This window comes from Myotis daubentonii, chromosome 12 (genome assembly GCF_963259705.1).
Source record: "Myotis daubentonii chromosome 12, mMyoDau2.1, whole genome shotgun sequence".
In the NCBI taxonomy this organism is placed as follows: Eukaryota; Metazoa; Chordata; class Mammalia; order Chiroptera; family Vespertilionidae; genus Myotis; species Myotis daubentonii.
In genome coordinates, this window is record NC_081851.1 from 55,186,495 (window position 1) to 55,213,016 (window position 26,522).

The window sequence follows — 26,522 nt, forward strand, 5'->3', positions numbered from 1 at the left end:
ATAGTGCCCTGGCCAGTGGCTCAGTTGGTTGGAGCATCATCCCGTGCACCGAAAGGTTACCGGTTCCATTACTTGTCAGGCACGTACCCATGTGGTCAAGTTGATCCCTGATTGGGTGCGTGCTGGAGGCAAATTGATCGATGTTTCTCTCTCTCCCTCTCCCTTTCTCTCTCTCTCAAATCAATAAAATCATTAAAAAAAAGAAAAAAGAGCCCTGGCCGGTTTGGCTCAGTGGATAGAGCGTCGGCCTGCGGACTGAAGGGTCCCGGGTTCGATTCCGGTCAAGGGCATGTACCTTGGTTGCAGGCACATCCCCAGTAGGGAGTGCAGGAGGCAGCTGATCAATGTTTCTCTCTCATCGATGTTTCTAACTCTCTATCCCTCTCCCTTCCTCTCTGTAAAAAAATCAATAAAATATATTTTTAAAAAAAGAAAAAAGAATTAATACTAATTCCCAGGGCAGGGATAAGAATTACAAGCTTTAGACTATTTTATAAATTAACACTTCCGGTCCTTCTCCAGAGCCATTTTCCCTCCTCTTCACCCTCACTCATTCTGTTTTGTTTAGCAGACACTCAGTAGATGTTGGGAATTTACTTTCTTTTCTTTCTTGCTCACTTCTCCCTGCACCAATCTTTCTCTCCCCCCCCCCCCCACCCCCTTTCTTTCCATCCTATTATTCTCAACTGGCCAGTCTATGGAACTGAAGGATATTTTAAAATTAAAAGTTCTTGATTTTCAGTTGCTAAACGAGAATCCAGGTGCATAGAGGCTTCCCTGCCCTTCTCTGAAGGTAGAACAAATTGCTTTTTATCATCGTATTGTCCAAAATCTACTCCCTACACGGTTTGGGTAAGGGGCCCAGCTTCTCCCCTGCTGGGGGCATCCCCTTCTTGACAGAATGAGACCCTGGGAGCCTGGATGCTGGTTCTGGCAGCCCAGCCCAGCCCAGCCCAGCCCAGCCCCCTGCCCTTGACAGAGACTCAAATGAGGCCACCACCTAGTGGCCACCCTGTCTGCCCACCCCCTTGTTTTGAAGGACTCTGGCAGCTAGCTTCCTCTCTGCTCCCATCTTCTCCAGCCTCTCCAGGGTGCCAGGTCACAGAGGCCCACCTCAAGGACACCTGCCTCCTCCCCGCACCCACATTTGCAGGACAGTGTTCCCCTCCCCACAACCTGCCAATTCCCTGTCTGGAAACCTGGGTGCAGCCAGCAAGCCTGGCGTCCAGACCAGGCCCCTCCTCACCAGGTCACATGGGGACGTGGCGGTCTCCACAGCTGCTCACCTCACAGGGCTGCAGAGGGTGGAGGCCTTCCAAGCGTTGAGAGAGAGGGAAGAGGCTGAAACTAGTCAGAGGCCACCTGCCTCCAACACCCCTTCTAACTTCATCTGAAGAAACACTCTTTAACCACTTGGATAGGCTCTTTGTTTTTACACGAACAAACCCCACCACAGAGAGCTGTACTCGGGGTTCCCCTGCTCCATCCTGATCAAATCTAAACCGGATGTGAGTTTGAAAGTAAGTGTGCAAAAAGGGGCAACCACCTTCCCCCTGGGTGGGTGGCGGGGAGCGGCCTCCCCAGACGGGAAAAGGGGGTAGGGGCCCTTCTGAGGGGGCTTCTCCTAGTCCTTCACTCCCACCAGACCAGCAAGAAGCTACCTTAGTGGGGCCCTCCCCTCCTATTCCCTGCAGTGAAATCCATGCTTTGGGATTTCTGGCTTCTGAGGGAAACCCCACAGATGCGGCAGGGCCTCAGGGCCTCAGGCTGTAAAATGGGTTTCAACTGGGGGTTGGCTCCCCCTCAGTACCTTCTTCCCCTCTCCCAGGCTTAGAACTGTTAAAGCTTCCAGTCACTGACTGGAGGAGTCCAACTGGCCAGGTGGGACTTTAAGGAACTCCCTCCTGAGTTGCGGGGGGTCAGTTCCAACAACACCACCCCGCAGAAAACAGCCTCTCAGTCCCTCAAGTGATCAAGAACCCAACGGAACCCTAGACAGTTTGGCTCAGTGGCTAGAGCGTCAGCCCATGGACAGAAGGGTCTTGGGTTCGATTCTGGTCAAGGGTATGTACCTAGGTTGATGTTTCTCTCTCTCATTCTCCCTTCCACTCTCTATGAAAATCAATGGAGAAAATATCCTCGGGTGAGGATTAACAACAACAACAACAAAAAAAAAAAAAGGAAAGAAAAAAAAGAAAGAAAAAGGGCTTTTCTAAGGAAAAAAAAAAAAAGAACCCCATGGAGAGAGAACCAAGATAGCAGACAATCCAAAAAAAAAAGCTCCATGCATGGGCTTTGGGAGTCACTGTTTTCCTTGCTCATGTGCATGCGTGCATTTGGGGATAGTGTATCTGGATTTAACAGTGGGGAAAAAATCACTGACCCCAAAATTGACAGGAGAGACCTCCCACCATCCTTCAATCTCCCTCGTGCTGGTCAGTTCCCACAGTGAAGCCAGGCCAGGCTCCATATGCCCCACTCTGTTACTAGCAGACTTGGTTGCAGGGGCTCAGGCTTGGGGACAGGCTCTGCCACATACACATCATGTGAATTCTCTGAGTCTTGGTGTCCCTGTGTTTAAAATGGGGACAATAGCCCTGCTGGTGTGGCTCAGTGGTTGAGCGTCAACCTATGTTCGATTCCCGGTCAGGGCACATGCCTGGGTTTGGGGCTTGATCCCTGGTAGGGGGCATGCAGGAGTCAGCTGATCAAAGATTCTCTCTTATTTATGTTTCTCTCTCTCTCTCCCTTCCTCTCTGAAATAAATTATTTAATACAAAAATATAATGGGGACAATAATTCCTGTCCTCCCCACAGAAATTATAGAGCCCTAGCTGGGTTGGCTCACTGGATAGGGCATCAGCCCGTGGACTGAAGGGTCCCAGGTTCGATTCCAGTCAAGGGTACTTATCTCAGTTGCGGGCATGATCCCTGACCCTGGTCTGGGTGTGTGCGGGAGACAACCAATTGATGTGCCTCTCTTACATCGATGTTTCTATCTCTCTCTGTCTCTCCCTCTCCCTTCCCCTCTGTCTAAAAATTGATGGGGAAAAATATCGAGTGAGGATTAACAAAAAAATAAAAAAGGAAAAAATAGAGAAAGCACTTTATACCATACCATTTATAAACTGTCATACCAGTGTTTCCCAATAATGCTTCATAGAATATAGTAAGGGAAGTCTGAGAAATGTGGTATTTATACTCTAACCTTGGCTTTAACATCACATGCAGCTGAGCATATTAAAGGCCCTTATAAGTCCTGCAGTTTAAACATCGGTTTAACGATATTTAATCCATTAGGTCTAATTTCTTAACTTGTGTGGCTCTCTAAACTCTTTCTTTCTGGGATACCAACGAATAAACATTCAATGTCTTGAGTCCGCTAGAGAATAGCTTAGGAAATACAGCCCAGGATGGACGGAAGGAGGCCTGGTTCCTGTCTTGGTCCCAGTGTGTTTCTCTGCAGTGCCAACCTGACTCAGATTCCCATATCTTTGAGAAAACCCCAATGCCTTCTGTGTGGGTCATTTTCCATTTCCCACCCTCACCAGACTTACCCCACATCAACCCATACAGGGGATAGAGGGGAACCTGTAATTTATCTATTCTGCCCTAAAAGGGCGGGCTCACCAGCTTCTCCCATATATGTACCAGCTCTGGCCACTGCCACACTTAGAACTACCTCAAAGGTTCAACCTGACTGCCCGTCCCTGCCACCTAGCCCCCCTCAGTGTCCTTCTATCCGTCCCCCTCAGTGGACAGACACATTCTGACCTCTCCACTGTCAGAGGTCAGTACACATTCTGCTACTTCCTGAGCCCCACCATCTAATGCGCAATTGCCCTCTGGTCACCTCCCTGCCTCCCTGTCCATTTTGGCAACTCTTCAGGCTGGGATTTGGTGCTACACATCTTTGAGAGGTAAGACTACAAGGATGTGCTGAGAAATCGGGGTTTAAATCCTGACTCCACCACTTATCAACGGGATGATCAAGTTACTTAACTTCCCCTGTGCCTCAGTATCCTTATCTGTAAGTGGGGCAAACAAGAGTACCTGTTTCTTGGGGTTGCTGGGAGGAATTAATGAGTCCATTAAAGTGCTTAGGACAGTGTCTGGCACACAGTGAGTGCTAGGTAAGTGTTAGCTATTACTATTATTTTCATTCCTTCTCCACAGAGCCTTCCACAGGCAGTGTTTAAAACTATAACTGGGTGTATTTACTTCCTTCCACAGGGGTCTGAAGCGCTCAAAGATAGGGCTCAGAGAGGGCTCTCCAGGCTGAGCTGAAGGCACCAGGGACAGGATTTGAGGTTGGAGACGGAGGCGGGGTTTCCCTCACTGCCACATCAGGGTACTTTCCCACCCAGGAGCCCAGCCCTGCTGCTAATGCCACGAGCTGCCAGGGCTAGAAGGGTCCCGAGCCCGGCCACAAAGGAGGAAACTGAGGCTTACCGGGCCTCTTTCACACTTCACCACCTCACCCCCGTGATCATCAACCCCTCCGAGTAGGGATGTTTTGGACAGAGCTCCCGCTGTCAACTTGATTTGGGGAAAGGCATGGGGAGACACACAGTGTTCACCTGATGGGAGCTCAAAGGTGGTGCAAGAGTCCAGCCCAAGCCCTAATCTGACACGTGCCCATACCACCATTTCACAATAGATGGAGTTGCCCACATGATCCTAAAGGGCAGAAAGCAAAAGACGATTCCCCCTTTCCCCAAAGCCCCCAACCTGCACGGGCTTTCTCCTGGGGCAGGAAAGCCGTTCTAACTGCCCGGGCACTCCCTAGACTAGCACGACAGGAAGGGTAATACCAAAGCCGGCCGGCGAGGCTGGGGGCAGTCGGGGCGCACTTCCTGGAGGAGGAGGCGCGTTTCGCGCGCTCCAGCTAGCGAACCAGCCCCTTCCCTCACTCACCGGTGTCCGGGGGGGTGAACAAGGCGCTCGAGATGGCTCTTCGGCTGGCTCCACCACTGGGCAGGACCAGCGCCCTCATCTGCCGGACCAGCTGGGGCATGCGGTCCCAGAGGCCCTCGGCGCGGCAGCGCTCCAGCTCGCTCTCTACCTTCAGGTGGGAGCTGTGTGAGCCCTTCGCAGCCATCTTCGCGCGGGCGCTGTCATGGAAGGTGCGGCTAAGAAGTGGAGACCCGGCCGGGGGCGGCGTCCCGGCTGGGGCGCACAAGCAGGCGGGGTCGAGGAGGGCGCGGACGGCGTCCGGGGGCCCGGGGGCAGCGGGGGCCCAGGCGGCGGCGGGAGAGCAGCAGCAGCAGCACTGATTGCACCGCCCGGCGCCTCCGGGCTGGGGCTCTGGCCGCGCGGCCCGGACGCGTCCAGAAGCAGCCTCCGCCTCTGCTGCAACTGCCTCTGTCGCTGCTGCCTCCGCCGCTGCTGCAGCTGCTGCCACAGCCCCCGCCCCGAGCCCGGGCGCCGCCAGCTGCGGACCCGCCCCTGGCCTCCGCTCCACCTCCGCGAGGGCGTGGCGCGGCTCCGGGGAGGCGGGCGCGCCGGCGGCCAGCGGGGCCACAGGCGCCAGGCCCCCGAGGAGCGCTCGCGGCCGCCCCGGCGCCAACCGCCCGCCGCCCGCGCGGCGGACTCGGCCTTCACTTTAATGCTGGGCGGAGTCCCGGCGCCCGGGGGCGCCCCGCTGCCCGCCCCCTTCCCCACCCATTGGGGCTCTTGGCCTGGGAGACCCCCGCCCCGACGTTCCGGCTTTGTGTGATGGCTCCGTCACCACTGCTGCCCCCGACACGTCACAATCCCGAGGAGAGGCCGGCCGGCCCGGAGTCCCCAAACCCGAGAGCGAGCCTCCCCGGAAACCAGCCTCCGCCGCGTGGGTCCTGCCCGGCTCCCTCCGGGGAACGCGCGGGCCTGGCGCGCCACCCCCGGGGTACGCGGGAGAAAACAGGCGGGTTTTGAGTCTCTCGACTCTATGGACGTCTCCGCTCTAACAGACTGTTTCTTTCCTTTTTTAAAAACAGCGGAGTTCCTCTTTCCAACTTGACTCCCTTACTTAACCGCCTGTCCTCAGCAGAATCCAGTTGCCCTGGATTTCTTAAAGGTTTTAAGCTGTTTCTCCAATTTGGTATTTATTTATTTCTTCCTTCTGGTGTCTAAAGACTGTGATCAAGGCTGTCCTGCGCTCTTGGCAGGGCTTAGCCTGGCTCTGTGGGGTACTAAGAAGTTCAGAGGATTACTTGGTGGCCTGTGGGGAGGGGCAGGCCAACAACACCCTGTGCCTGGTACAGGTTCTGGTGGCCCCACCTCGGGGTGCCCTCGGTTTAGTCTTGTGTAGGGATGGAGGCCATCACGCACAAAATCACAGTAAGACCAAAACAAAGAGCAAGCAAACAAAAAACCACCTCCCTGTGTGTAAGCGAAGACTCCAGAGAACGGGGGTGTCAGGGCAGGCTTTTAAGTATAGACTCCTAAGACCCCTCAAGTAGGTCTTTCCCACTGCCAGCACGTGACCTTGAGAGTGAGCATGGCCACTGAATGTTGGGAACCTCTGGACAGCTGTAAACGTGGGAAGGCTTTTGTCAAGAGGAGCCCAGGCTCCTGGTGCTTATCCCACTGGGCCCTTGGCACTGCAGCCACGGGAGTGGGGTGGGGGTGGGGGTAGTGTTATCAGTGGAAGGCAGTCTTCCTGCCCCCCACCCCATCCTCCTAGATACCCTCCTCTCCAGATTCCAAACGTAGCTCCATTCCTTGCTTGGCAGGCAGGGTTTCCTGAACTTGGAGGCTGTGCTGAGTACCTGGGGTCTGTCCTGATCTCCCAGAATCCAGGAGATATGCGAAGAAAAATTGGGACAGCTCTGGCAGTTAGAATTTGCTCAGTTTACACGCACTACTCCTTGCCTACTACTGTCAGCTCCTCTAGCTGGCTTTTGGTTAGTTGCCCTTGGCTGCCCTTGCTAGTTACCAGAACCGGATTTTGCTAGGAGAATGATTTGAGCATGTCCTTCCGGGGAGGGTGGCCTGAGAACACCCTGTGATTTACCCCAGATCTGGCAGTCCCCAGAGTCAGCCCTGGGGCAGACAAAGAAAAGCAGAGTTGATAAGCAGGAGGCAATCTTTATGGGAAAGAAAACCTCCTCCCTCTTTTCTGTGGTCCTTTGCCAATCCTGCCCCCAGGTTGCAGCACTCCAGGGAACTAGCTAAAGGGGAATGGCTGCTTGTTTCTTTGACAGGTGTTCCAATATGTGTGTGGGCATGGGCCCAGGTGGGGAGGAACATCCCTTGCACTAGGCGGGGAAAGCCCTGCCAAGTATCACGGTTTAAACTTATGATGAGAAGAATTTATTTCAGCCTATTGAGATCTTGCTTCTAGGCACATCCTTTGTTTGGCTCAAATATATTTTTCTAATACAGAAACAAAAAACTTACCATGAGCTGCTCCTCAATACTGTGGAACACCTGCCTTCATGGCTCTTCTCCAGCAGAGATAAGACCCCAGCCTGCTAGTGACCAGCTTTTTGGGGGGACGGTAAGAGACTACAGTGGGGCCTTGACTTATGAGTTTGATTCGTTCTGAGACCGAGCTCGTTAAGGAGCTCGTTAACTCAAATTACTCTATCAACTCAATGCAAAAAATCAGCCGAGAGACAGCTGGTATCTCAAAAAACTCGTAAGTCAAGGCCCCACTGTATAGCCACAACAACCATGACTAATTAGTAACATTCGCCAAAATCAAAGGCATATAAAAAGGGTGGTGGTGGTTTTTATTTTTTAATCTGAAATCTCTTAGGTGAAAGTTTAGGACAAATTCTGATTGCTACCAAGATAACTTGCTGATCAGGTGAAGCTGAGCTCAGAGGAAGTAATGAAGTTCGTAGGAGGTATTGATTTACTTCCTACCAGTGTCTACGTGGCCTCCACTTCCAGTTCTTGGTTATCAGGGTTCTCTCCAGCTACTCTTCAGTTTATTATTCAAGATGATTTTTTCTGTATTTAAGTTGTAATTTAAGTTTGGTCCTGGGAGGATGTCAGCGTAGCTTCCATTTAATCTGCCGCCATTTCCCTGCTCTGAATCTATATCTTGCCTACTGGGTTTCTCAGTGGGACAATAGGAGGAGATATGAAGACTCCTTTCTCCTTCAGGCTTTTGATAATTAGTTTTATTCCTTCTGTAGCACCTTGTTTTAGAGCAGTGGTTCTCAAATGCTGCGACCCTTTAATACAGTTCCTCATGTTGTGGTGACCCCCAATTTCATTGTTACAAAATGAACATAACTAAAGCATAGTGATTAATCACAAAAACAACATGTAATTATATATGTGTTTTCCGATGGTCTTAGGCGACCCCTGTGAAAGGGTTGTTCGACCCCCAAAGGGGTCGCAACCCACAGGTTGAGAACCGCTGTTTTAGAGGCTATTGTGCAAATTTGGGTAAAGGTTTAGGTAGGTCATTCTGAACCTTGATGAGTTTAGTCTGGAAGAATATCATTAGAATTGTTTGCCCACAAAAGAGCTTCAATCTGTGCTTGATCTACACAAAAAGTACTGGTACAACAATATCCAAGTTAGGCAGGACCTCATGATGAATAGAGATGTCCTCTGGGACTGGAGGGAAGAGACCATCAGGACACAGTAAATCCCTTGCTATTAAGTTAATGAGTATCACAAAGGAAAAACCTCTTTGGTTAAAGATTCTAGGCTAAAAAGGGGGGGGAAAAGGTTCAAGGGTGACAGTTATACGGGTTGGGGGCGGGGCCTGGAGAAGGTGCGATGAGGATTATTAACTAGATGCATGACTGGAATAGTGTGTTGACTCCAAGGAACATGCTGTATAGTAGTGCTCAGGTTTAAGATTGATATTATTGTGCCCATATCAATCAAAAAGTTGTAATGTTATCCTTTAATTTTTAGAGAAATGTTTCCTTGCAGGTTTAAGAATAGAATGCAAAATGGAACACTTCATTGATAACTTTTTTCTTTTCTGTTTTTTTAGTTTCTTAGTTCTAGAGCTCTTTCAATATAGACTCTTTCAAGATTTTGATCATAGCATATTAAAGTCCTTATTTTTGGTTTAAAGCCATTCACAAAAAGTTAAGAGGGAGAGAGCCAAAGTCAAGTCGGCTTCAGGATTTACTGAATACTGTCCCTCCTTTTTCTTTTTAAAGTTTATCTTTATTGTTGAAAGTATTACAGATGTCCCCTTTGTTTTTTCCCCCTTTGGCCACCTCCATCCCACATCCACCTCTCCCAGGCCTTCAAGTTCATGGGCTATGAATATATGCATATAAGTTCTTCAGTTAATCTCTCCTTCACCACCCCACCATGTTTTTTGCCTTGAAGAACTGAATCAGAGTACCATCTATTTCCACAGGAAAGTTAAAAGATAGTTTACCAAAGACCTTGACCACCATCTATAGTTTTTCTAAACCCCTTCAATTTCCTATGCAATTTAAGGTCTTTTAAGTCACCAGAGGTCTTCCCATTCTGAAAAAAAAAAAAAAAAAAAAAAAATATATATATATATATATATATATATATATATATATATATATATATATATATATATATATTGTTTCAGAGAGGAAGGGAGAGGGAGAGAGAGATAAAAACATCCATGATGAGAGAGAATCATTGATCGGCTGCCTCCTGCATGCCTTCCACTGGGGATTGAGCCTGAAACCCAGGCATATGCCTTGACCAGGAATCACACCATGACCTCCTGATTCATAGGTCGACACTCAACCACTGAGCCACATGCTGGGCCCATTCTGACTTTTTTACATCTGAGCTTCCTACTAATGTATGAAGTAATTTATATATATTTGGATGCTCTGGACTAGGTGTCCCTCAAACTATCCTAAATTCCTCTGTGATGTTCTCTGTCTTGTCTAGGCCTTGAAGAGTCTTTGATGATGGTTTTCAGCTGATAATGAAACCAGAGCTTAAAAGTCACCATAAGAGATGTTTTTCTATGTGGAAGGAGGTTTACCCTAAAGAGGGAAGTGAGGTTTGGGGTATCTGGCCAGCCAGGAGGGGAGGAGATTAGGTCAGAGGGAGTGAAGGATAGCCTTTTCAACTCACCTTAGCCATTCTGCCTCCCCCTGCAAAACATCAACAACAACAACAACAACAAACTCCTAAGGGGACCTGAGTGTCTGCCTTTTGATGATTTTAGCAGTTTTAGACTTTAAACAATAGCTTTGCTCCATCTGCTTTTCAAATAATTTATTTTTCTCTTCTGTCTTTTAAAAAACATACTTGTTGTGAAAAATAACACAATTAAAGGCAAGTGCACACAGTAATTATTATAAAGCAGGGAGAGGAAAATAGAGTAGAGGAGCTGTTCCCTGGACACAGGGACCTCTCCCCCAGGATGGCACTGCTCTCTTCTTCCTGCAGCTGGGGCTGCAATCTTAGAGCTGCAGCCACCCTGCATGACTCTTAGAGCCTGGGGCTGCCCAGCCTTCTACTGTCCAGTCCACTGGAGGACTGCAGTGCCTTCTGCTCCGCCCCAGGCCTACTGTGCATGGTACCCAGCAGTTGTGCAGATGTCCTTGTCCATCATAGTGAGCAGGTGTAGATAGATGCTTCTGATAGACTTCTCTGGATTGGGCTTTCCAAACTACTCAGAACTTCAAGGAAAAGGTTCTAATTGTGAAGGATAAAGGTTATGTGAAATATGGAGTAAGTCTGTATGGATGTTGCAAGAAAAGTAAGACAGTACACAATAGTGTTTAACAATAAATTTTCTCCTTAAACTTGGATGGAGAGTGTTGTGGATTAAAATCCTCTTGGCAATTCTAGTAATAAACCTCCAGGGTGGCATCTAAATTGGACCTGCTTTCTCCTCCTAGTTCCCTTCTCTACTTTCAAGCACTAAGGAAACATTTGGAGCAGCCATCGCCAACCAGTGGTCCATGGACCACTGGTGGTCTGTGAGGTCCGAAAGGTTGGCAACCGCTGCACTAGAGGATGAGCCATCAATCAGTACAAAGAGGTTCTATAAACACTCTGGATGATTCTTTGACTGTAAGGAAGCTTCTAATATTCTTTCAGAAGGATCATTTTCTGTCATTCGAAACTTTACCCTTTTCTGAAAAAGAATGCTCTGTCAAAAGAAGTCCCTTCTAAGTTTAATGTGTTTTCTCCATGTCCAGGGTGGTCCTCGAGTGTACCTTAGACCCTGAAAACACTTATCCCTCTAATCACTTACAAAGAATAATGAATCAATCAATGACCGAGCAGAGGGTTTGAACTAATTCTTGGAGTAACACTGTGGCTGGGAAAACTCAAGAATGAGTAACTGCCTCTGTTCATGCAGTGGCTATCATGCTGAAAAGTGCCTTGTCAATAGAAATTTTGTAAATTAAATCTTAGGCAAAAATCCTATATAATAAAAGGCTAATATGCAAATAACCAAACGGCCGAGCAACCGGTCGCTATGATGCACACTGAACACCAAGGGGTGTGTGCGGAACATGGCGGGTGTTGGCAGCAGGTGGCAGAGCATGGAACATGGCAGGTGTTGGCCGCAGTGAGATGGTGGAGCAGGTGAGGAGGGGCACCAGACCAAGGCAGGGCACTGGTTGCTGTCATTGGGGTGAGCCTCTGGTGGTTACTGAAAATCCTTTGCTTCTGCACACCACGGTCCTGCCTGGCACGTGCACCCGCTGCCGGCACCCGGCGCCATCCCCGATGGCTCGGAGCCGTCAGCGGGTGGGAGCAGTCAGTGGGTGCGAGCAGTGGCTGCTGGCCCCGATTACCCCTCAGGGCATCTCCACCTCCCCCTGTTCCTAAGGGGTGATTGGGGCAGCAGTCGCCACTCACACCCACTGCTGGCGCAGGCCCCAATTGCTCTGCGCCCTCAGCGGGTGTGAGCGGGGCCAGCGCTGTCAGTACCTGGGAGTGGCAGTGGCAGGAGCGGGGCTGTCGGTAGAAAGGGGACTGGGGGCCATGGAGGATGGGCGGAGGCCCACCCCTGTGCCCACTGCAACCTCGTAGCCCACAGTTTCTTTCAAGGTGCACAAATTCGTGCACTGGGCCCCTAGTGATCATCATAAAAAATGCCTTCTATAAGAAGAGACTTTCATAATGTGAACAGTCTGACTGTAACTATTGTGTTTGTTTAGCTAACGGCCTGTGTGTGTCCCAGTCTCATGACTGAATGCCCAAGTACTCCACCTCAACTCTCACCTACTCGGTAAAGCCTTACCCTGCCACCCAGGTCTTACAGTTTATATTCTTTCATCTCTGCACTAAATTTTAACATCGTCTGTGTCCTACAGTTCAGCTCTTTTCAATGTTCAATTCCTGCAATGCTTAAAAAAATAATACTTAATACATTAAAAATGTTTCTCTTGCTGCTTCCCTTCTTTTCTATATTTCTGTCATTGCAGCCTTCAGTATATTTATAATAAGAATTTCAGGTATAGGTTAATAGGTGTCACTGTGAGAAATAAAATTTAAAAAGCTTACCATTCTTTTAAAATTGATTAACTGATTCATTCACACACCGCCCCCCCCCCTTCACTTATATTATTAAAACTATAATGTTGGGTCAAGAAGAGAAAACAATTATTAATTTTGCTTAGAGAAGAATAAACTGTAATGGTGGGGATTTTGAGGGAAAGCAGGAGACAAGTCACCTTACAGGTGATATAATCAAGTTAATTTATTCTGAGCAGGTATGTGTCAATATTTTACTAAAAAAAACAAACAAGTGCAGTGCACTGAACTGACCTGTTTAAAAAAAAATACTGAAAGCTGAGTAGAAGCAGCCCAGATCCCTAAAGGTCAATTTATGGAAGGATCAGTTAGTTCAATGTCCATGCTACCCCCCAATTTGCCAAATGTGCAAGTTACCAAAAACTAAGAGTACTCTTGAAAATATCCAATGACTATTAAGGTATTTTTTATGAATACCACATGTAATATTTTTATTCTTCCAGGTATTATTTTCCAATATTCTAATTCAAAACATTCATATTTAACATATTCTAGAATGCTTTTATTCATGAATGCATTTCATAAATGTATTTACATTTCTTTCAAAACATCTTGAAATTATGGTAAGATAAATCAAACTTTCTATTAATTGGAAAGCTAAGCTCATAAGAAAGTAGATGAAATCATGTAAGGAGAGTGGGAACTCAGGCTAGAACCCTGGGTGCCTTAACATTTATAAGTTGAACAGAAGATGAGAAGTCAGTGAAAAGAATCCTAGAAAGAATAGACAGGCCTAGCCAGAGTGGCTCAGTTGGTTGAGGTTGAAAGGTTGCCAGTTCGATTCCAGGTCAGGGCACATGCCTGGGTTGTAGGTTCAATCCCTGGTTGGGCACCTACAGAAGGCAACAGATTAATGTTTCTCTCTCATATCGATGCTCCCCCCTCCCTTTCTGTCTCTAAGCATGTCCTCAGGTAAGGAATTAAAAAAAAAAAAAAGGCCAGTGAGATAGGAGTGCATGATGTCAGAAAACACGAGATGGAAGTGTTTCAAAGTGGGGAGTGGTTGGCTGTGATGAACAGCACTGAGAGGGTAAGTAGAAAAAGAGGAGAAGGTACCATTGGATTTGCATGAAGATTGCAGTTTCATTAGTGTGGTAGTGAAGAAACCAGAGGGAAAGGTTATTTGATGGTAGGAATGGTTTATTAGAGAGGGAACAATTGGTGATTCAAGAGAGGGAAGAGGATAAGATCCGCATAAGTGGAGGCATTGGTATCAGATACTGAGCTTCTTTTTTAAAAAAAATATATTTTATTGATTTTTTTACAGAGAAGAAGGGAGAGGGAATAGAGAGTTAGAAACATGGATGAGAGAGAAACATTGATCAGCTGCCTCTTGCACACAACCAAGGTACATGCCCTTGACCAGAATCGAACCTGGGACCCTTGAGTCCAGAGGCCGACGCTCTACCCACTGAGCCAAACCAGTTAGGGCTAAAAAAATAATTCTTTATTGTTGAAAGTATTACATATGTATCCCCTCTTCCCCCCTTGGCCCCCTCTAGCATGCTTCCCCCCTTCCCCCCCCCCAAAAAAAAGCCTTCAGCACTGTATTGTCTGTGTCCATGGATTATGCATATATGCATACAAGGTCTTTGGTTGATTACCTCCCACCCACCCACCCTCCCCCACCTTCCCTCTCAGATTCTGCACTCTGTTCCATTCTTTAAGTCTCTGGATCCACTCCGCTCATTAGTTTATTTTGTTACTTAGATTCCACATATGGGTGAGATCATGTGATACTTGTCTTTCTCTGACTGACTTATTTCACTTAGCATGATACTCTCCAGGTCCATTCATGCTGTCACAAAGGGTAAGAGAGCCTTCTTTTTTACTGCTGCATAGTATTCCATGCTATAAATGTACCACAGCTTTTTTATCCACTCATCTACTGATGGCATTTGGGCTGGTTCCAGATCTTAGTGATTCTAAATTGTGCTGCTATGAACATAACGGTGCATACATTCTTTCTGATGAATGTTTCAGATTTCTTAGGATATAGTCCTAGAAGTAGGATCACTGGGTCAAATGGCAGATCCATATTTAATTTTTTGAGGAAACTCCATACTGTTTTCATAATGGTTGCACCAGTCTGCATTCCCACCAGCAGTACTAGGGTTCCCTTTTCTCCACATCCTCACCAGCACTTGTCATTTGTTGATGGTAGCCATTCTGTCAGGTGTGAGATGGCACCTCATTGTCATTTTGATTTGCATCTTTCAGATGATTAGTGACATTGAGTGTGTTTTCATATGCCTCTTGGCCATCTTGTCCTCTTTGGAGAAGAGACATTGAGTTTCTTGAAGAATGAGACCATGTCTTATTTGTACTTGTATCTCTAGTATCTCCCAGTACATAGAAGGTACTCAAGAAGTATTACTGAATTATTGAACAAATGAACAAATGGAAAAATAGATGGATGGCAGGTGCAGGGCTGGAAAATGAATGATATCAAACTAAAACTTCAGAGTAAGGAAAAGAGAAGAGGTCCTGGATTAATAAGGTATCTTCAGGGACTTTGGGATCCTGGGTCTTGTCTCTGGGATAGGGTAGACAGATTTCAAACTCAGATGAAGATGAGAAGGAATAAGTGACTACTGAAGGCAGTTGCCTTAGCTAACTTTCAAGGCACGGATCTGCTAAAACCAACTGCAGTGAGGGTTCTGGGACCATTTACTTTCTTTCTCTCTTTCCGAATCCAGGCTCATATGAAAAGTGATTGTGTCTTTACAGAGCCAAATGGGAGGAAGGTTCTAATAAATGACAGTGCCACATTCAGTTACCCATCCGGCCGAAAGCTATCCACTGAATGACAGTCTTGTATGGAGGGAAAGGTATAAGGGCAGGGTTACACAGGGCTCATCTGTTCGTTTCATTTGCTTATGGGTGTGTGTTTTTTATTTTTATGAATGCTTGCCTTCTATTGAGATAGCAGCTGATTTCACGAACTGCACAGGTGAGGTGGTGTTTGAACCGGGCCACCCCTAGTCTTGGTGGGACTCCCCTGTGGGTGAGTCGGTGTTGCAGAAGGCGGCTCTGTGGAATGGAGAAAGCAGAGCATGGAAGCAGGCCCGTCCTGGAAACACAGGACTCCAGGCCGGCTCCAGCGTCTTCCAGCCCTTTCATTAGGAAAGGATTTAGGATTCCCATTTTTTTCCAGTTTGCAAGTGGACGTGGAGGCGGAGCTGGAAGCTAGCCTTGGCATCTGCTCCGATGGTTTTGCCCCTCTACGTCCTACGCGGGTCTACGTTCCTCGGGGTTTCCTAGCAACCTCCCGGGCCCCTGGGTGCCCAGGTTGATCACACCGGGCTGCAGCCGAGTGTCGCCTTCGGGAGGCAGGAAGAACGGCGTCCGCCCGACCCTCGGGCCCGTTACACGTGGGATCTCCCGAGCCGTCCACCCTGCGCGTCGCCGGGCGAGGGCGGGGCCTCGCGGCGGCCAATGGGCGGGCAGAAGGGAGCGCGCCTGCGCCCGGCAGGCCGGGGGGCGGGGCCGGGAGAGGCGCTGAGGACGGGGGCTGGCGAGGCTCACGCGGGGTCGCTGCGTGTCTGGCAAAGTTGGGCAGCTGCGGGCCGCGAGGGTGAGTGACCCGGGAGCAGCCCAGGGGCGGCTGCGGCCGGTGAGGCCCGAGTCCCCACCTGGGGGAGGAGGCCGTGGGGCGGCGCCAGGGGTCCTCAGCGGGGCTGGGTCCCGGCGCCCCTCTGTGGTCCTGGGCGCCGCGCTCGGGGTGAGAGGCTGGAGGGCCTGCGTGGGGGTCTCAGCCCCCGAGCCGCCTCGGGAGGCTTAGCCGGCTTAGAAGCAGAGTCTCTCTCTCTCTCTCTCTCTCTCTCTCTCTCTCTCTCTCTCTCTCTCTCTCTCTCTCGGCGGGTCGCTGGGGGCTGTGAAGCCAGATGGCCCTGCCGGGGCCGATCTCCGGCCCTCTTGGAGGACCGGCCGTGGGCATGACTCCATCTGCTGCTGGCACCCCCTCTCCTGCGACCCTCGCCCCCCTCCCCCTTCCCCTCCCCATCTCCTCCTGGAAGAGACAACAAGCAGGTCCCGTCTGGCCGGGCGAGCTTGGTTAGGCTGTGCCCGGGAGTGGGAAGGCGAGGGGAGGTGATTTCCTCTTGTGCTCCCTACCTGGGCATGGGCACTGCCACCCACCCGGTGCCCAAGCCACAGCCTGGGCGTCATGCTCGCCTCCCGTGCTCCTCGCCACCCATATCGGATCCATCACAAATCTCTCTTGGGTACGTCCGCTCCTCCACGCCCCGTCTCTCTGCTCCAGCTGGCTCCGGCCGCCGTCATCTCTGCCCCGGATGCCGCAGGAGCCGCCTGACTGGTCCCCTGCGTGTCTTTGATGATCCTCTGGAGCTGGTTCCCTACGGGAGAGCCAGGGTGATGGTCTGCCGGATGCCGCAGGAGCCGCCTGACTGGTCCCCTGCGTGTCTTTGATGATCCTCTGGAGCTGGTTCCCCACGGAGAGCCAGGGTGATGGTCTGAAAGCGCACACCTGGTCACACACCGTTCCCTTCCCGCCCTTTTAGGAGCTGCTCGTTGCTCTTCCACGCTACCCAACAGGGCTCGCAAGCCCCTTCCTAGCCTGTCCTGTTTTCACTCTTAACTCACCGGTCTCTGCTGAGTCTCCAGCCATATTGGACTGTGGAGTTCCTGGGTTAGACCAAGTTCCTAGGCTCAGGTGTCGGCTACATCATGCTCCCTCCCCCTGAGGTGCTGTCCTTTGGTTGGGAAAAATCCTCCTGGTCCTTAATGAAGTTCTCCAGGTGTGGGCTGTGTGTCTTACTGTCCGCAGGTTGTAATCTGTGTGAGTGGGCTTTGCCTCAGGCATAGTCCTGGCCTCAGTACCTTGTGCAGCCCGGGCTGTTAGTAAAGAGTATGTTAGTTACATATGTACATGAAGCATGGCAGCTCCTTGGGCTCCCCGAGAAGAACAAGTAGACCCAGGTTCCAAATGCCTGCACTTCCAGAATCTGTTCTCAACCCCCAGCCCCTGGAGAGGTTGCTTTGGCCTAGGAACTTGGTTCTTTTCTCATCCTCGGCTCAGGCCCATGGAGGTTTCAAACGGGGAAGTACCGATCTGAGCGTTTCTTTGGCGTTGACTCTGGGTTCAGGATGTCTGGATGTTGGTGAGTGTGGCTGCTCTGAGTTTGGATTCTTAACCGAGGGCCTTCGGTGTGAGGGAAAAGCTGTTAGCGGCTGCTGTGGGCTTGATGGGAGGAAGGCTGGCTCCAAACTCTTCCGTGCTGGTAGGACAAACTACATAATGGGAGGGGTGGGTGGGCCAGGCCGCACCAGTGGTGGGAAGGCTCCAGAGGGAAGTTGTTTTTCCAGCTTAGGCCAGATCTTCTGCGATAGGGAACTACATACCTACGGCCCAGACCCACTGCTCGGATTCAGACGTGAAGGCCTGCTGCCTGTAGGTCAGCTCAGCACTTGGTGATACATTTAGTAGGGAATAGAAGAGACAGAAAAGATGGGTTCCCAGCCCTCAGAGCCGGAGGAGAAAAGAAAAACAAAAGGAGAACAATACGTGACCATATGTTAAGGCAGGGGTGGGCAAACTTTGACTGGAGGGCCACAATGGGTTCTTAAACTGGACCGGAGGGCCGGAACAAAAGCATGGATGGAGTGTTTGTGTGAACTAATATAAATTCAAAGTAAACATCATTACATAAAAGGGTACGGTCTTTTAGTTTTTTAGTTTGCCCACGGCTGTGTTAAGGCCAGATGAGTGTGAGAAGCTGCAGACTTGAGGTCAGAGGAGGGGACAATGGATCTGGGCCTGGAAGAATCCAGAGATGGTATTTTGAACTGGGCCTGGAAGGAAGAGGGAGGACAGACAGATGGAACCAGTGGGAGCAGTGCTCTGGGACGGGGAGAGGATGCAGCCAGGGGAACTCTGACAGTCCCAGCACTGCGGGATCTCGAGACTGCGGATGGCTGGGTGCTTTGCTCCCAGGCCTGCGCCTTCTTGTGAAGGATGCCTCCCAGCATGGGTTGTACTCTGAAGTCTCTTTCAGAAATCTCTCCTCCTTTGGGTTTTTCTCCAACCTGGCCTTTACATTTTCTCAAAAAAGCCCAGCGAGGTCAGGAACTCCGGGGTTTATCTGCCCGGCTGTTTGCTCATGGCCTTGGACGAAGTGGTTGGAGTGTGGGTGATGCAACTTGTTCATGGGGCGGAAGGGAGTTGCTTATGTTTCTTTTCGAATGTGCCAGTTTAAAGTGTTAGGTGGCGGTCAGATTCCCTGCTTTCATTACAGCACTTGGAGGGAGAGTTTGTCCTTTGTGTTCATAGCTTTGGTTTTTGTTGTTGTGATCTAATACAGGCATACCTCGGAGGTATTACAGGTTCTATTCCTGGCCACCACAATAAAGCGCCTTTCACAATAAAGTGAGTCACGTGAAGTTTTTGGTTTCTCAGTGCATATAAAAGTTATGTAAAAGCCCTGGCTAGGTAGCTCAGCAACACAACGAAGTATGCCGGTAGTTAGAAACCTGCAACAGCACACCACGACGGGACATGCTCAGTATTAATGGTTCTTGCTGTTATTCTGCCTCCCTTGAAGAAGGGATTGTTTGGTCCCATAGTGACTATACTACCAATCACTTTTTGCTGTTCTTCAAAGAGGACCCCCCCCTTCCCCCAATTTGATATACTGAGTTTCCAACCCCATAATTATAGGAAATGGTGCCATGGGTTTAGTGATCATTTAGCTCAACTATCTGATAGATATCTAAAAATACAAAGTAGTTTTATGTTCAGTTACATTGACATCTGGCAGCATGTTCGTAAAGTGGGACCCCCCCCCCGCCCCCCCAGGGACCATGGCACACAGACTGAGGATTGTCAACCTCTGTGCCTGGTACTGTGCTTGATGCTAGGAATGTAGATGCAGCCCCCACCCTCACAAAGCCCAGTCCAGCAAAGGGCACCGACAGTAATCAGGCCTTGTTCAAGACCACGTTCACAGCTGTTGCCTGAAGGGACACACTCAGGAGCATATGGGAAGAGCACCGGAGCCAGGCTTGATGAGATTGAAGACGGCTTGCTGGAGAAAGAGGCCTTTAAGGCGTAGGAGTCTGAAAGGCTTGGGAGGACCTGGCTTCCCACTCTGATCCCTCCTGTCCAGAACTCTAACAAACTGTTCTGTTCTGTTCCGGCCGGTGCAGTCACTGCTGAGAGTAACTTGAAACCTTGTTTTCTGGTACCAGGTACCGTGGCAGTGGCCTTATCAGGGTCTGGACACTTTTATTTGGTAAAATTGGAAATGTGGTTTCTGTTTCTGAATTATTTTATTTTTTTAAAAAAATATATTTTATTGATGTTTTACAGAGAGGAAAGGAGAGGGATAGAGAGTTAGAAACATCAGTGAGAGAAAAACATCGATCAGCTGCCTCCTGCACACTCCCTACTGGGGATGTGCCCGCAACCAAGGTACATGCCCTTGACCGGAATCGAACCTGGGACCTTTCAGTCTGCAGGCCGACGCTCTATCCACTGAGCCAAACTAGTTAGGGCTGAATTATTTTCTAGAAATGAGAACTGGAAGCCCCTTTTTCATTCCAGCCATATAACATTGGAACAAAATTATGGGATGAATTATATTAAATACATCTTTGTAAATAAAAAGCACATTTATAGTAGAAATTTTAGAAGCAATAGAAAAAGTAAAAATAAAAATCACTCCTAATCTCATGACTCAGAAGATAATCTTTATTTTTAGTTGTTCTCTGTGTGAAATATACATACATTTAATATATATTTATATTGATTTCAGAGAGGAAGAGGAGAGATAGAAACATCAATGATGAGAGAGAACCATCAACTAGCTGCCTCCTGCCCACCCACTATGATCCAGCCCGCAGTCTGGGCATATGCCCTGACGGGGAATTGAACTGTGACCTCCTGGTTCAAAGGTTGATACTCAACCACTGAGCAACACCAGCTGGGCTACATACATTCTTTTTTACAAAAGTGAATTTTTCTTTACAGACTTTTGCAGCTTGTTTTTTGTTTGATATATATTGAACATCTTTTCCAATTATTGACATACTGCATTATGATATCCCTCCTTAGTAATAAGACTAGATGCTGCTTTTTCATCCTCTAAGTCAGTGGTTCTCAACCTTCCTAATGCCGCGACCCTTTAATACAGTTCCTCATGTTGTGGTGACCCCCAACCATAAAATTATTTTCGTTGCTACTTCATAACTGTAATTTTGCTACTGTTATGAATCGTAATGTAAATATCTGATATGCAGGATGTATTTTCATTGTTCGTGACCCACAGGTTGAGAACCGCTGCTCTAAGTGATACATCCCACTGACTATTGTCCCCTTAGGGAGGGGGCCATGGGAGGTTATGCTGCAGATAGGCAACATAGGTTTGGAAAATTTTCCTAAATGTAGGGGTGGCATTTTCCAGGGTCCTTCCTTTTAGAATGGGTGAGGGGGTTGCAACACGTCTACTTCCCAGCCCAGGTACAGGGAGTAGAGATGGCAGAGCTTCGGAGCTGAGCTCCATGTGTAGCATGCGGCAGGGTATGACCAGTAGCTATGCTTTACCTTTACTGCTATAGGTTTGGGGCTGTGGCTGCAGTTGGCCCCTTAGGAATTACTGGCCCTTGTTATCCAGCAGAATCTGCACTGCCTTTCAGGAAGTGAATGTGTTCGTCGGGGCTTTCTTTGTATTGATGTGCAGGTCTCCTGGCTGTCCTTCCCCTTCCTGTTTGAGGTCAGTCCATAAGCCCCAGGAAGGACCAGGGCTTGCAGTTTAACAGTAAAGCCCTGCCTGAGCCTTGGTGGGGAATGTTGACGGGAACAAAGCACGCCCGACCTGGGGGAGCTTGCTCGTCGCTGACTGCCTTCCTGTTGTTGACCACAATCCCAGGTCTAGCCAACGGGAGAACTTGATGGAATCCGAATTTCTGTGTACCCCTCCTTTCCACAGCTCTTTCACGTGGTTAAACTACTTGCCTCTGTCACAGCGCTGAAAGTGGACGAGGCAGGGGTTAATGTCCCTTCTCTGCGCTGGCCTTGAACTGACCCACCTCATCGCTTCCCTCGGCTACCTTTGCTCCACTAAATACCTTCCCTACTGTGTGCCAGTGGAGCCATTCTGAAAGCAAGCTCAGATCTCATCTCCCACTCAGGAATCCCCAGGAACTTCAGTCCCCTTGGCTGACCTGCCAAGTCATGTTCAGTACTGCCTGGTCCACCTTTGCAGCCTGTCGTTCCTACTTCACACTCTCTGGGCTCCAGACAAACTAAACTACTTGGAGTTTCTTTCCCACTTCGCTGCACCTGCCCCTCTGCTCCTGCCTTTCCCTTCGTCCTTCAGTCCCTGCAGGTCCACAGCACATGCCTCCATCCAGGCCCAGCTGAAGTCCCCGTGCCTGTCAGCACTCTCTGATTTTCCCTCACCCAGAGGAAGTTTCTTTCTGTGAAGTCTCAGAGGGCTATCTATCTTCAGGACACCCCACTTTCTGCCTGTGTTCGTCCTCTCAGTAGGAAGTACTGCTCTCACTGACTGTAAGCTGCTTGTAGGCAGGAATGATCTTCAAACCCATTGAAGCTCTCGGTGAGCTGCTTGGCCTTCTGGAGGTGGTTCTGGAAGGTCATGGACCTGCCCGTTTGAGTGATGGGGACCTAGAGTCTAGTGGTCTAGTGGCAGAGCTGGCCTTGGAGTCGGTTTAACATATTCTCTTCCCCAACTTCGCTCCTTTATCAGGTTTCTCCGGGCACACTGTTTTGAGTCTTGAAAGAACTTGAGCTCTGGTGTTCTCACTTTGATCTTCTGTGTTCCCCACCTCCCAGGTGCCAGCGACCATGAGATCTCTACAGCTCCTCAGAACCCCCTTCCTGTGCGGCCTGCTCTGGGCCTGTTGTGCCTCAGGCACCAGGGCCGAGCAGCCTGGGGCCGGTTCTTCCCATCACGGCAGCATGGGGCTGGATAAGCACACAGTGCACGACCAAGAGTACGTATTCAGCCAGTGCTGTGGCCGGGGTCCCCCTTCCTCTCTGCTGCAGCCGGCTGCGACGGCACACTCAGTCCTCTTCCTTCTGCTCACATTTTTCAAGGATGCAGTGGATTCCTTATATCCACCTGTAGGTCAGGAATTCCTTTTCTCGTCATCATATCACCAGTAGAGGATCTTGAGGCCCAAATGGGATAAATGACTTGCCTGAACTCATTCTGTCTCTCACCACAGACACACACACACACACACACACACACACACACACACACACGCAGTAGTGGTGGTGGAATCCAGAATAGAGCTAATGTTTCTTGACTGTGGCAAGACCATTTTCTTTTTTTATTGGCACAAACATTGAGTCATTTGTTGCAACTTTTGTCTTGGGCCTGTTAGCCTTACACCTTATACCCTGTTATCCTTGAATTGCTTTAAAAAGAAGTTTTTTTAATTGATAGTCTCAAAAAATGTTATAGCAACATTCTAGTAATAAAGAGGAAAAATCACTCATAACCTTGCCAGCATAATAAATGCAGCGTTTTATTTTACTCCTGCTCCCTTCACGGCCTTGCCTACATCTGCCATCCTTGAGTGTGGTCTGCCCTGTTTCTCAATGGATGAGTTTCAAGATTGGAACTTTTAAGAGTCCTTAAAGTTTCGGCATGATCCCACTGTCCCTGCCAAGTGGTCTGAATCTAACTGTTGGTTTCTAGGCATATCATGGAACATCTAGAAGGTGTCATCAACAAACCCGAGGCGGAGATGTCTCCACAAGAACTGCAGCTCCATTATTTCAAAATGCACGATTACGACGGCAATAATTTGCTTGACGGCCTAGAACTCTCCACAGCCATCACTCATGTCCATAAGGAGGTAGGTCAGGCAGTGGTGCACTGGGCAGCCTCGCGGAAAGGCCTCCCTTTGGTCCTTCAGCACCCCGTCTTGATGGCCTGTGCTGCCCAGTGCAGTAGTATTGTTGCTTCTCTTCGTTCTGCTTGCCACTCTGTTCTGTCTCCTCCTATTCAGCGGTTCTTCTTGCAGAGGGTGACCTGCTACAGCTGAAGCCCCAGGGCCTTGTGTCTTTAAGAAGACCTACAGGCATTTCTGCTGCATACCAGAGTTGAAAACCAGCACCCAAAAGGCAGACCATGTTCAAGATGCAGAGCAGGGAAGATGTCATTTTATTTGAGAAGAATGGGGAACCAGGGAACCAAGGGACCGAGGGGCTCGGCAATAATGGAGGGTTTGTACAGTGCTGCGAACAAAGCAGTTTGCAGAGCACTTTCAAGTAGGTTAGAGATCTCACCCAATCTTTGCAACAGCCTTTGAGAAGGCAGGGGCTGGCATTGTTACTACCTGATTGTAGAGGGGAAGAAATGGAAATCAAGATCTTTTGTCTTCAGATCTAATGCCTGTTCTGCTCTGCACATTGCAGTGTAGAGAGAGGAGGGGAGGCAATGTTGGTGAGGTGGCTGTGATCACATGGGCGCCAGGAGAGCAGGTTTGGGTTGGCTTTGAAGGCCGTGGGGAGCGCTGATAGCTCCATACAGGAGATGGCGTGACTCGAGCAGTGTTTTGGGAACATCCTTTGCTGTGGGAGGCTGACTGTTAGGCATGAGGAGAGTCTGGTCTGAGGAAGAAGAATGGTTCAGAGTCCTGGCAGGCAAGGGTGGTGGTGGCAATAGGAGAGGAAAGGTAGATATGGAAGAGGTGCCAAAGGAAGAATTGTCACAGGATGTGAACAGCGAGAGCTTAGCACTTGGCACAGTGGGCCTCTGGAGCAGGAGAAATACCTTCCCTCAAAGACCCTAACAGGGTCTGCTCTGGTCGGCAGGCCTTCCTCTTGTTCTCACCCCAAGGTCTAGTCCAGGTGGACCATTTCTTACTGTGTCAGGACAGATGGTACCCAGAGCTGGTCCTCGGGAGGGCCTGGGCTGTAAGCTTTTCTCTAGGATGGCTTTGTGGGTCCTGGAATCTGTGAAACGCATCATTCTTTTTAAAAAAATCTTTATTGTTGAAAGTATTACATATATCCCCTTCTCTTCCCTCCCCCCCCACCCCCTGCCTAATTGAACTCTTCTAGCCCACCCCCACTCCCTGCTGAAACACATAATTCTGTGTAAACCATATCTAGCTTTCTACAGTGAACATGGATGACTTTTGTAATTAGAAAAGGATGAGAAGTAATTTTTAAAATAAATAAGCAAGGGCCTACTTTGATTATATCTTCTAACTGGCAAATATAATTTCTAAATTGGATTGTTATGAATTGACTGTATCTGATACATGGTTTGTGGATTCCTAGAAAGTAGCCATTGAAGTCTTCAGACATGGACATTTTGGAAATTGGCTAAGTACCTCCAGTAAAATGTGCCAACTCATTGTCTCATTTAAATTTTGTAGGGAGGGAATGAACAGGAACCACCGATGAGCGAAGAGGAACTGATTAACTTAATAGATGGTGTTTTAAGAGACGATGACAAGAACAATGATGGCTACATCGACTATGCTGAATTTGCAAAATCACTCCAGTAGACATTATTTGACCATCTCCTAGTTATTATGCAAATGTGACCCATTATAATGTGATTGAACACTTTCAGTAATGCAGAATAACTCATTTCCAATTCCTGCTGAGTATTTTGGTAAAAACCTGTAGCAAGTGTGACACTGGTGTGAGAAAGAAGTCAAGAGCAATGGGACATGTTGTCCCCAGGTACTGTTAAATCTGTTGGGCAAGGGCTCGATTGAAGAGTCTTTGTAAGAGTATTGGATAATTGGAGCTGAGGACTCAGGAACAGGACTGTAGAATACTGCTGTTCTCTTGGTTTTAATTCATGCTGCCTGAAAACTAAGACGAGCTTTGCCAAGTGGACACACTTTTCAGTAACAGTGAAGGAATGGAATCAATGCCAAATGTTCCCCCTTGTGGGTGCTGTCTCTTCAGGAAAATGGTCAGTATTCTGTAAAGTTCCCTGGCTTAAATGATTACTTGCTTTGGGCAAGTGAGTATTGATTAAGCTATTTCAAAGCCACAGCCTCACGTGAATGTCAGATATTGAGTTCAGCTAGCCAGAGTCTGTATCTTCTGGCACTTGGATATGATACACCACTGACCTAAGAGATTAACCTTTTTCAGTTTTTCAATACTTTATGAAACTACTGCCATATCCTTATACTTCATTTCTTTTATGTCTTCTTCAACCTGGGAGAGACCTTGAATTTAAAACTGTTCTCTAATCAATAGCACATGTTTTAGCTTTCTTAATATTTGTATTTAACTCTTGTTTCTAGAGTTTCGCTTTTGCAGTTTAGAAACGTAGGCATGCAAGGGTTTTCCCTTCTGCCTGATACAGCGGGGGTAAAACTACTAGCTGCTGTAGCCAAGTGCAAGTGAAAAGATCGTTCACCGGGCACAGTGATTAACCTGATACAAGTTGTATTTAGGAGTATTGTTTAAGTGACCCCTTCTAGCCTAAATATGTGAATTCTTTCAGATCAGGAAAGATTGGAAAGAGAAGCCTAAAAACTCAACAGTGTGAGTCTCAGTAATAGCTGAAAGTGAGAAGCAGCAGCAAATTGTGATTTGGTTTATTGGATGTAATGGACATACTGTGATAGAAATCATAAAATGATGATTGAATGGGGGAAAACTGCATAAAATTTACTGTAAGATGTATAGAGACTTATTTTCTTTATTGAAGTATTCTTATAAGAAAACATGTATTTGTAAAAATGGTTTCCTGTGTCACGTATTTGTGCAATCAGAGCTGAATTATAAACTATTCTTGTAAAATCTAGTTATTTTGGAAGATTTATATTATGAATTCTGGATATATGACCAATAAAACTGATGAAACAAAATAAAGGGCCGTTGATTTTGTCTAATAGGCTTCTTCTCCCATCACCTGAAGGCTTTGTTTATCTGATGCGGATGTTTACATGTGCCTGCCCTCGTGCAGCCTGTGACCCTCCCTGCCTCTACCGCTCCTTTTGCAGGGGTCGATTCCCAGTATTCAGTCACTTTCCTCTTTCAGACATTTTTTTTCTTCTGAATGAAATCACTTTTTGGACCTTTTTTTCCTGGC

General features: G+C 48.4%; 2 protein-coding genes across 6 annotated transcripts in view; one reads left to right on the plus strand and one right to left on the minus strand.

Annotated features, from left to right (window-relative positions):
- The window catches only part of TTC7A (tetratricopeptide repeat domain 7A), a 107,343-nt gene extending 102,242 nt beyond the window's left edge, over positions 1–5,101 (minus strand). For all 4 annotated transcript variants that reach the window (XM_059659915.1, XM_059659916.1, XM_059659914.1 and 1 more), the window contains exon 1: positions 4,918–5,101. In XM_059659915.1, the coding sequence (XP_059515898.1) occupies positions 4,918–5,101 (184 nt within the window). The remainder of the gene's footprint in view (positions 1–4,917) is intronic.
- On the plus strand, positions 4,940–26,234 carry MCFD2 (multiple coagulation factor deficiency 2, ER cargo receptor complex subunit). Of its 2 annotated transcripts, none has more exons than XM_059659919.1 (4): positions 4,940–5,071; positions 22,274–22,434; positions 23,148–23,307; positions 24,838–26,234. In XM_059659919.1, the coding sequence occupies exons 2-4, from the start codon at positions 22,286–22,288 to the stop codon at positions 24,967–24,969; spliced, it is 441 nt and encodes a 146-aa protein (XP_059515902.1). In that variant the 5' UTR covers positions 4,940–5,071; positions 22,274–22,285; the 3' UTR covers positions 24,970–26,234. The 2 variants fall into 2 exon arrangements, with proteins under 2 accessions (XP_059515902.1, XP_059515901.1); XM_059659918.1 differs by lacking the exon at positions 4,940–5,071 and adding an exon at positions 15,888–16,036.
- Positions 26,235–26,522: the final 288 nt, after the last annotated feature.

Excerpts from the sequence above, each read along its gene's own strand:
- MCFD2 (XM_059659919.1), top strand. The coding sequence starts at position 22,286 with ATGAGATCTCTACAGCTCCTCAGAACCCCCTTCCTGTGCGGCCTGCTC. Across the intron at positions 22,435-23,147 it reads CACACAGTGCACGACCAAGA|GCATATCATGGAACATCTAG; the intron begins GTACGTATTCAG and ends GTTGGTTTCTAG. Across the intron at positions 23,308-24,837 it reads TCACTCATGTCCATAAGGAG|GGAGGGAATGAACAGGAACC; the intron begins GTAGGTCAGGCA and ends TAAATTTTGTAG.